Consider the following 11,450-nt stretch of genomic DNA (forward strand, 5'->3'; position numbering starts at 1 on the left):
CCAATTAACACTTACTTAACACACATGTTTCATCTGCACAACAAACAAGATACTGACTTGCTCATAGCCAAGTCCAGCAAGTAACCCACCATGAAATGACGTTTTTTACACAGGTTAAATAAACAAGAACATGTAAATTACCTAGCTTTAGACCGACGTGTACCACAAAAGCTTCATATTTAATGGACAGACATGAGAGTGGTATTGATCTACTCTTCTGACTCAATTAAGCACATTTTCCCTAATGTGAAACTATTCCTTTAAATTTGGTGTTCCACAAGGGTCAATTTTAGGGCCCTTGCTGTTTTTCATTTAAATACATTCCAGTTTTTAATGATTATTTTTGGCGTATTTAGCACCCTGCACAACTACCAAACTAGGAAAAGCTTTGGACTGCAAGAACTTTGAATGTCTCAAATTTTTTGGACTGACACATAGTATTTCATTTACAGACGATACCAGTTTAGGTTTATTCTAACTGAAACCTTGATAATCTTACAGCCACGTCATTTTGATTGCTTGTTCTTTTTGAGTAATGAACTAAAATAAAGTACATTTTTTATTGAAATGGTAAATAATAAACCTTTGCTCAACGTTAAGAAAATTTTATTTTCATTTTATTTACAGCAAGCTGCTCAGTTGAAACATTGTTACTTCAAACACACTGTCTTCTGTGTTTAATTATTATTTTGGCATGTTCACCACCATACTTAAAGTTGAAACCAGGACTTGATAGGACATAGCGAAAGGGATAAAATGGCAGATTTCGAGCAGGAGCCAAAAAGGAGAACTCTCTGTTATTTGACATCTCACTGAACCAGGAAATAACTGAATCCATCATTTGATCACTTCATTGATTCCCCCTTTTTGATTTCATGGCCTTCGGGGCTAGAAAAGCCCTCCCTCTATAAACCAGGATTAGTTGCTGTGTTTTTTGCTGTCTACGTCTCACCATTGTACAAATTACAAAAACACTTTCCTTAGGCCTGTCTTGGAGGGAGGCCAGTGTCTTCAGATGCCAACTCTGCATTCCACCGGCAGGGCAGGATAAAAGCTGAATAAATATTGTCTCTGGTTGGATCAAAACGCTCAGTGAGAGGGTCTTTCCACTGTCTCTTTGGGTTTGGCAACGGGAGAAGCAAATGTGTGTGTGCACAATACAGCATGAGAATGCATGAAGAAGCCTTCCGACTCATAAATGTGCTGAAAACTGTACATTAATTCCATAACCTATAGAAATGAAACAATAAGACTTAGTAAAATGTTTTGTTACAAATTAAACTACCCAACATCTTATACAAGTACAGCTGACACGATTATTAGATTGACATTTAAATTATTTGGCAACAACTTTAACAGTTTACATTTTTCATGTAAAAACATTTCATGGTTCCACCTTCACACAGAAGATTTGCTGCTTTTCCTTTGATTATTTAAATTTATTTGTAATAATTTGGAGCTTTGTTATGTTCGTTAGACAAAGCAAGCATTGTGAAGGTGTCACTTCGGGCACTGGGTACTTGTGATAGCATTTCTTAGTGTTTTCTAAATTTGGAAAATCAGTGAATAATCATTAGTTGCAGTCCAAATCAAAATATGTAAAAAAGAGCACCCCTTCAACAATTCAAACAAACAATCCTGTTTTTACATTAATGCATGAGTAATAATAATAATCTAATCTAACAGTCACAGGACATTTTCCTATTTATGCTTACATACGTTTCCTTTAGTAACATTTTCAATTCAGTACTTTTACTTGTAACAGAGTATTTTACAATGTGGTATAAGTAGCCTTACACAATTTGTGTACTTTATCCACCACTGGGCAGTACAAGTACAAGTACAAGCATGTGCAGGACAAATCTGCAAACACAGACATGCATCACGGTTGAGCAGCACACACTTAAAGACCCACTCAACTGTATGTACTTTTTTTTTTTCAAGCACATAGCTGTCAAGGTTAATAAAGTCAAAATGTTGCCTCTGGGAAATGTAGAAGTGACCCAAGAGTGACTTCAGATCACTTTGTGTTCATGTAACAGCTACATGCTGAATCAATATTCATGTCAGTGCTAAAAAGCTTCCACTTAAACACCAACAACAATTTCCAAAACAGAAACCATGCATTTTACCCCACTTCTCCCTTGACACCCTTGTCTTTTCTATGCCCCTTAACTTCTACTCCAACTATTTTGGCATCAGCACAATTCACCGAGGGAGTGGAAAGACTGACAGGAGAGCGTCAGAAAAAGGAAGCAGGGACCGGAGGGATGGGCTGCCTCAGTGGCCATAAAGACAAAGTGAAGTTTCTTATGTAAAGTGAGAGAGAGGTTGACCTTCCCAAGTAAATAGACTATGGGCTGTGTCACATAGTTGGCAGACACACAACTATTCCATCAGCTCCACCATAAATGGTAACGCTCTTAAACTGTGAGGAGAGACAAAGCAGACGCCCTCTCCTTACTCGTCCAACCCGTCCGCTCCACTCTTCCACCTATCTCCCCTTCCATCCCTTCACCTCAAAGTCCTTACACTGTGTCATCCCTATCATACACTCTATTTAATCATCGTTTTATCCTTCCATCTCTGTGTCACACACACATTTACTTCGCTGCACTTGCCTGTTCTGCTACCCGAGAACACGAGAGCATGTATGCAATATTTTTCAAGCAGCACAGGGTGTGTGTGTGTGTGTGTGTACATATTTGTGAGTGTGCATTGAAGAGACAGGAAGTAGACAGGGGGGCTCTATTAAGTGTCATGTACAGTCAGAGTGTAGGCGCCCTAGATTTATATACACAGATGGGCTGCAGGGGAACATGTGTGTGTTTGAAGGACACAAATGTGGATATACAGTATCCACTCTGTGCAGATCTAATCCAGTTCTCACTCCCCAACTCGTCACCTATGGACGCATGGTCAAGAATCATCGGCGAAAGTTTGTAACACACTGGGGATCCCTATAGCATCATTAAATTACGCGAGTTATGTAAATTGTGTAAGTTACTCAAGAGATGGAAGTTAACTTACCAACGTAGTTATTTTAACCGAAACCATGATCTTTTTCTAACCTTAACCAAGTAGATTTGTTGCCTAACCTTAAACAAGTACTTTTTGTGCCTTAACCTAAACAAATTGTATCGTTTCACAACTTAAATAATTTGCCGTTTCAAAATGGCAATGTTTCGAAACGCTATTTTGAAAGTCTAACCGGACATTGCATATTTATTGTTGCAAAATTTACCGGACGTTGCATATTTGTTGTTGCTAAATTTCCCGGACGTTGCGTATTTGTTTTTGCTAAGCGTTACTGACTTGACCGTGGAGCCTTAAACGTCTAAAAATGACCAACCATTAATATGTGACAAGTCACATGTCACAAGAATGTGATGCTTTAACCAAAATAATGATAGATATTCAGTACAATGATGAAATCTTAAAGTTTACCTTCATTTAAAGGAATATGTAAGAGTTGATATATTTTGCAATCTGGCGCCCTCCTCAGTTTCAGAGTCAAATTCCCTTATACACAGGCTGTTGTAAATAAAGACAGCTGTACACATGCATTTATAATGATTACATGACTTATGATCAAAAACTAGCAGGCCGACAACTTTACTAACACAGCCAAATGTCAAGCAGGTGCAACAACACAAGACATAGCTAATTTTACTTACTACTCCAGTAGCAAGAAGGCCAGTTTGGTGTCTGTCTTGCAGCCTTTTATTTCACAAATCATATGCCAATAAGTAAAAGCCTGTCTGATATTGTCCAGTCTCTTGCTCGGTACACCTGCACATAAAGACCAATCTGCATTCTGTATTGACAGTGTGTACTGTGTCCTGCTCAGAGGAACAGGAGTCATTTCTACTGAAATATGGCTTTATATTATTTATTCATTATTTGCGTCTGTATTTATTGATATTATGAACATTGGAAATTATTTATTAGGCTAATGATTTCAGGGGAATTTGAAATGATATAACTCAGCCAACACTCAAGAATTATTAGCCTCACATGCGGCTGTATGGAAATGATGATAAATTATGTAAAAAGTGTTTCTTGCTGACTGACAGACTCTCTGGCTTTAATTGTATCCATAATAAAAGTTAATGGGGGAATGGGGCAGAAAATAATTTCTTTCTAATAAATGAAGGAAAGTTGTTTGTGGTACTTTTGTTGCTCAGACAGACCTACATTGAACACAGATTTCTAACCAGATGGTGAAACAGAGAACAAATCAAATTTATATCCAATAAGGGGGCGTGTCGGCCAGTAAAAGACTTCTGTTGAGGCTGCTCTCGTGTATCCTCGCTCATGGTTCCTCGGAGATCCCTCCTTGTTTCTCTCTATTTTTTTAAGCCTTGACACTAAAAGCAAGCATTTTGTAAATGGTATCTTGACGTTTTGTGAATCACTGCAACCACAAGAATTTCCTCGAGCATATAGTCATAAATGTGCACAAAAACTATTAGGCTCACGACCAAACCCATGATCCCCTCCAGGCTTATGCCTGGCAGAGGGAAAAAGCTCTGCAAATGTTTAATGGCGAAGAAAACACATTCAACATCATGTTCATAAGGCCTCACAGACACACACAGATCATTACAGTGAGAAACACTACAACATGTAAACATAACTTTGTCAACTCTGTCAGTTGACTTAATTTATCCAGCAAATATTGAGAAATGTTTTGGATTCATTGTTTCTTTGTCCACCTGCTGTTTGATGCTGGGCTGCTACCTTTCAGTGGGTTTGGAAACAGCTCCCAGCTGCAGCCCCAAGCATTGATGATGAGATTGGTGAGACTGAAGCAAAACAGTAACGTTGAGGGGCATAAAAGCAAGACATTTGAGTTGAAAACACAAAAATGTTTCATAGAGATTAGGAGAACTGCACATTCAGATGATAACCTGTTGTTTCATTGCTATGAGTGAGTCCATAGTCATGTGATTTAATAATGTTCTTTTCATGATTTTGAGCATTTTTAATGCCTTAATTAGAGCTAGGACAGAAAATGAGAAAAAGAGAAATGACATAAGCCTGACTCGCACTGGGAATATTTTGGTCCATAGTTGTTTTCTAAACCAAACATTAGTAGTTTAATTTATTGAAATAAATAAATATAAAAATAGTCTCAGATGATTAATACATACTTGTTAAAGGTAACTATTAACTTTAAAGAAATTTTTCTGTTGTCTAGTCAGGTAAATGCAAGTAACTACTAATAAACAAGTGCATACCATTGGACACACAGCGTACTATCTGTCATCATGCATCAAAGCAATGCCCGTGTCCTTGACAGCTTTTCACCAAAACCTGCACATCCACCAGAGGGACAGATCAACTCGAAAATGTTATAAATGTTTCAAATATACTGTATGTACAGTCACCAATAACACAATTTAGTTATTTACATTTGAAGAGCTGCCATAGTAGACCTATTTCACTGACTAAAGCATTTCTGTTTCATAAGCAAATCTGGTGAGAAATAACTAAAAAGGACCTGGAAGAAAAAATCAACTACAGTGGAAAAATACTGTTATATGGAATCCACACACACAAACACACGCGCCTGCAGAAACTATATAGATAACATGCTCTTCTGTCAGATACACCCATCCTGTTCATAATTAATGTAATTCATGAATAATAAGCACATCATATGTATTTATTATTGCCATCAGGAACGTTGATTGGCCTTTATAAATAGGTTGCGCTTGAAGTTTGATTCACTTTGTACATGTGTTCATCAATTACTCATCGGGGTGGATGTTTTCATCTTGTCAAATTCTCCTTAAGACACAGCCAGAACTCCGCAACCTTATTTGCAGCCGAATGATACATAATGCAAATCTACTGTGTGTGTATGTGTGTGTGTGTGTGTGTGTGAGTGTGTGTGTGTGAGTGTGTGGGGAACAGGAGGTGGGACTGTAAAACGGGTCAACTTGATCGAAAAGCTTTCACACTCAACAGAGCTGAAACACAATTTCTTACAGAGACGGTTTTCTCCAAACAAAAACTCTCACATTTGGCACATGATGTACAGGAGGGTTTATCTCCATCTATCAACTCGGACTACCTGGAGAATTTAAAATCAAATTTACCAGGGTCTCAATATGTATGCTAACTATTTCATATTTATCTATGCCCTATTGGCAAATTTATTTTCATGTTTAATTATTTATAGGACACAGAAAATGCAATAGTGAGCAGGCAGCTACTGGCATTGGTACCGGCTCTGCTTGTAATTCTGCATACTACACAGTTAATATAGGCAAAATACTAATCTGCAGTTCCCCTCTATATTTAAAAACCTAATGTATGTGTCATGTCCTTATTTATCTGAAGTCTTTGCAATTAAGTTGGTCTGAGTAATAACAATCTTTTTTTTCTTATAGTTTTTCGTGCATCTAAAAAAATCAATATTGTTTCTTCCGTAATTTAATTCAAAACTGAAATATATTTTACTATATTCTAGATTAATTACACATAGGCTTTTTTTTTTTGGTTTAAATCTTGAAGAATACAACTTAGAGCGCATGGAACTCAAAACTCCGGCCTCTCAAAATGTATTAGACTTTTAGAAAACAGAAATGTCAACCTAAGAAGAGCCCACATCAGCTACACCTGCAAAGGTTTTCTGAGCCTTTAATCTCTCAGTGTGGTTCTTGTGCTCACAATAAATAAGGTGTAAAGGATGAAGAATTGTGTGTGTTAACATGTGGCTGATGTTTTTGTCTTTTAACAATCAGCCCTGGCACGGGACCCCTGTGGAAATCTGCAATCAATATTTTTAACTTAAACTTTAGGCAACTTAAAAGAGGCTTTGTAAGCAGAAATGATTAAGCCTCCTGAATTGCTGGAAACGCTTTCACTGTGAAGCAGCTGCAGGACGTTTTGTATTAGCCACTAAGTCATCCGCTGAGGGCTAACTTGTTTCATATGTCCATTACGAAGGTGGTACGCAATTTTATTATTCAGTTTTGGTTCGTAAGCAACACAAGGCAAAAGAAAAGCACACATAGAAAAAGGTGTAGTTACTTGACACGGACCAGCTTGTAAATACCATTCAGGTCAACAGATAATTTGTAACCGTAAAAACTCACATTACGGTGATTGTCAGAACATAAATATAATCGCTAACATCCATCCCATAAGGCGTGCAAGCGGAATTACTGAATTTTGGACAAACCACCTCCAACATGTGATCAACGTCATCCACCATGCTTTGGAAACGCGGTTTGAAATGTGCCCACAGGATGAAAAAAAATGCTTTAAAACATTAAATAATGTTGCTAATAATAATTTTATCAGCTGGATGCCAGTGAAAGACAGTTTTAAACTTATGTAGCACTGAAGTAGGTAAGACTTATACCTTAACCTTATTACTAAAGCAGCAGTTACACTAGGTTTTACACACTGTGTGCAAAACTCCAGCAGGAAACTTGGCTGGAGGACGTATGGAAATAAAAAACCAGCCTCTCCTCCATGTGGACAGAGTTACAGAGGCTTAGTAATCCTTGTGTCTATTGGATGTCGATGGGCTTGCAATCAATGAAGCGTCTCAGTAAAGTTTTCAGCAGCCTGTCTGGAGACTACAGGGATCCATGTTACCCAAACCGGGAAAGAGCACTTGAAAGAGAGAGGAGGATAGACTTAAGAGGAGTGAAATAAAAAGGGGTGGGGAGGAATGAGATGGGGAGAAGAAGGATCAGAATCACAATGAAAAGAAGGAAAGAGAAAAAGAGAAGAGCAAGCGCCGACAGAGAAGGAGAAGAGTCAGGAAAAGTAAGGATTCAACTAAGGTGGAGACTGGAAAGCTGTAACACCTCCTGTGTGTGTGTTTTCGCTGAGGATGTTTGTCATCTGGATTTGTTTATAGGCACTGGGTCAGGGACCGAAAGTAAACCCATAAAACCTGGCAAGGCTTCAGTCTCCTTCTACACACCTTCTACACACACAAACACAGTACTTGTGTCACTTTCTTAACTAGTGTTACATAATTTTATGCAAAATCACACAATGGGGGGGGGGGGGGGGGGTGCGATTAGCTCAGTTAGTTGAGAAGGTGACCTGTGTACAAGACTGAGTCCTCACTGCAGCGGCCCAGGTTCAAAATCCAGCCTGCTGCTCTTTGATGCGTTTCGCCCTCTGTCTCTTTCCCTCCTTCCTCTCTATCCACTGTCCTATTTAATAAAGGCAAAACATGCCCCCACCCCCCAAAAATATCATTAAAACCACACCTGCCAACAACACAATACACACCTCAAAAGACTTTGATCTCTCAGTAACCTTAAACAAGTGCTGCCGTGGTGGAATGTAACTAAGTACATTTACTTATGTCCTGTACTTAAGTACAAATTTGAGGTACTTGTACTTTCCTTGAGTATTTCCATTTTATGCTACGTTATTCTCCTACTCAGCGACACAGGCAAATATACTTCATTTGTCTGACAGCTCTAGTTTTTAGACTACAAACTTTCATACCATTCCTGTCCAGTGAAAACCATGCACCTCCATATTTGGTAATTTTGAATCTTTCTGATACACTGAAGGATTAAGTGTGATAATAAGTGCTGGAATTGGATTAGCAGATAACCTTTGTTTAGATTTCAGAGTTGGTATGGTTAGAGAAAAAGCTTGACTGGTGTATCCCCTAGTTTCTGCCAGACATCAAGACATCACAGTCCCTGAAGTACTATGTTTTCTAACCTCAGATGTACTATTCTTTGTGAGAGCCGTCTTAAATGGATTACATCTGGTGTACGAATATCTAAATACATTGGTATTAATAAGTATTTTCTTGCTATTCTGCCCGTGTTGTAGTCTATTTTTATTATACAATTTAGGTAGCATTAGCAGACTTGCCAACAAAGACACGTATCCTATGTTAAGGGAAGTCATGCTGTTCCACCACTGTACTTCATCTGCAGCCAGGGCTGGAAATTAACACACGGCAAGCGACAAATGTGGGTAAACGTATAGTAAACATATTTGGTACAATATCGCCATATAATAGCTTTTTGATGGTAGCTAACAGCGGATCAGCGCTTTTTGTTGTGTGTCGCACTTAAATTGGTCCCTGCTGTACCAAGAGATCTAAAATTATGTAACACACGATGTGTTCATTGGTTGTTCATTTCAGTTTTCTTTTGTTTGATTGGCGTAGATTTGTAAAGGGGTGGGTGTTAAGGAATTGGAGTCGGGAGCTGTCAAGTTGTGCTTGGAGTACCTGGAGTGTTTTTAGCATTTGGCTAGCTAGCTACCACCGTAATGTGTGTATCTGTCAACCCTCCTGTTTTTCCCGGGCTTCTCCCGTATTTTACTGTTCTCTCCCAGTATCCTCCAGTTAAAATATTTCTCCCGTAAATTTTCCCTGTTATTTATACCCGCTTTTTGCTACATTCCTCTCCGTTAAAGCTGGTGGCAGCATGAAGGACAGTGAAGGGAAGTAAACAGCATTTAATGAATATAGGGGAGGGGGTGCAAAAATGAGGCTGAAGCAGCAGATAAAAAAATATTGATGATGAGGTTTAAGTTGAATGATAAAGCATGATTAAGAGTGAGCAGGGATGAGATTTAAGCTGAATGATTGATAAGCATCTTGTAAGTTCATAAAACAATTTACCGCTATGTCTTAAGTACATTTAATAGCAATAAATCATTTTTGCTTCAAATTTCAATGTGGTGTCTTCTTTAAGTTTGTATTTGACAGAATACCTTATTATCTCAATTAAAAGGACAGAAAACAAATGTTTACGTGACATAAAAAGGCAAGTTATTATTTTGGCCAGTGGATTTTCCCATTGGCAGGTGAGCCAAAAAGTTAATTTCCACCCCTGTCGGCGGCTCTTTGACAGGCAGTTTTAGATCTGAAGGAGTGGTGGTGCTTAGTTACATTTGCATTCACACTTGGCCGATGTCATAATGACGATGACGACCTCCAGATGGTCGATCAGATAGCTTTCCGAGTGCAATGTGGCCTGTATGCATTTACACCTTGCGTTAACATGCCTTCTTCCTAATACAGTTACGCTGTCCTGACACAGACTGCATGTTAATATCTGCAAATGGGGCCAAAGACGCAGGAGTAAAAGACTAGAAACAGAGAATAAAAGAAAGAGAGGAAATCTCTGTCAGATGTCGTGGGGCCTTCCTCACCCGTTAAATCACCCCAGTTCCTCTCTCTCTCCCTGTCTCTGTGCCCTCTGTCTCGTACTCTGTCATTTCCGTTTTCTCTCTCACATGGCTGTAATTACGCTCGTGTAAACAAATGAGACCAGAGAGAGACATCAGGAATTCCAGTTGGGCTCGTGGGAGCCGTGTAGCTTACACAATCACACAGAATGACACACACGTGCACAGAGAAGGTAAACTAATACCTTCCAACAGTCTTTCATTAGGTCCCATCTGACTGCCCATTATGCAAGTCTGTATATTCCCACTGTGAACTTTGCGTAGGCATTCAGGTTTGTTACTACCTCAATGGAGCACCATCCAACAGCTGCATTCAGCTTCACACACTCACACTTTTCTTAATGAGACACAGACGCACACTAACCTGCTCATGGTACTCGATGCCCATGCTCAGGGTATTGATCAGAATGGCGATCATAATCCCTCGGCCAAAATACTTGCTGTCCACGATCTTCCTGAACGTGTCGCACACCAGCCTCCAGAAGTGAACGACCTTGGCCGCCGTTTTGCCCAGCCGGCAGTGCTTCTTTTTGGGCTGCCGGCTGTCTTTCCTGTCCCTGTGATGGAGGTCCTGGGTGAACTCATATATGCCCTCGCTGTCGGAATCTCCGGGGGTCTCGTTGCCCTCAGTGCCACCCTCCGCCTCGTTGGCTAGAGCCTTGGCACAGTAGGGGCAACTCTCGGGGTCGAACGTCAAAGCGGCCGCGTCCATGGCACTGCTGGTGCTGCTGAGGTCACAAGCCGACAGCTGGCAGGAGAGCTGGGCTGAAGCCGAGTGAGAAAAGTTAAAGGTGGAGAAACTGAGACAAAGACAAAGGAACTGCAGTAAAATGGTTGTGATAAATTCCCTAAGATAAGCAGTTTAGACAAATTGTCAAATCCAATAAAAGAGTTCTGCTGTGAAAAACACTATTTTTGGACTATTGCGCGTGACAGAGTGAGTGTGTTTGACGGTGATGGGCAGTGTGTGATATATGAGTAATGCCTTGTCTCTACAGGCTGTGCTGCGGCCTGTCCGGCAGGTTGCCAGCGTTTCCACAGTCTGTACAACTTGAACTGACCTGGCCTAACTTTTGCTGAGCGCAATGCCTCTTTCGAACTTGGCCAGGGGCAGACGAAGCTGGCTACGAGCTTACACATGAAGGATTAACATTTATTGACTGTAATTAGTGCTTTTTCACCCCTCTCACAGAAAAAAACCCCAACCTGCACAGTGCTGTAGTTTGAGGCTTAATCAAGACAAATAGGCG

The 11,450-nt window shown here is 39.7% G+C and overlaps 1 protein-coding gene across 1 annotated transcript in view; it reads right to left on the reverse strand.

The window, feature by feature from the left end:
- cacna1g (calcium channel, voltage-dependent, T type, alpha 1G subunit) overlaps positions 1 to 11,450 on the reverse strand; it is a 279,605-nt gene that overhangs the window by 117,127 nt on the left and 151,028 nt on the right. The window contains exon 10 of the mRNA XM_038736528.1: positions 10,565 to 10,965. Within this exon, the coding sequence (XP_038592456.1) occupies positions 10,565 to 10,965 (401 nt within the window). The remainder of the gene's footprint in view (positions 1 to 10,564; positions 10,966 to 11,450) is intronic.

This window comes from Micropterus salmoides, unplaced genomic scaffold (genome assembly GCF_014851395.1).
Source record: "Micropterus salmoides isolate LMB-PRFRI ecotype aquatic unplaced genomic scaffold, ASM1485139v1 Ms_hic_scaffold_21, whole genome shotgun sequence".
NCBI classification, from domain to species: domain Eukaryota; kingdom Metazoa; phylum Chordata; class Actinopteri; order Centrarchiformes; family Centrarchidae; genus Micropterus; species Micropterus salmoides.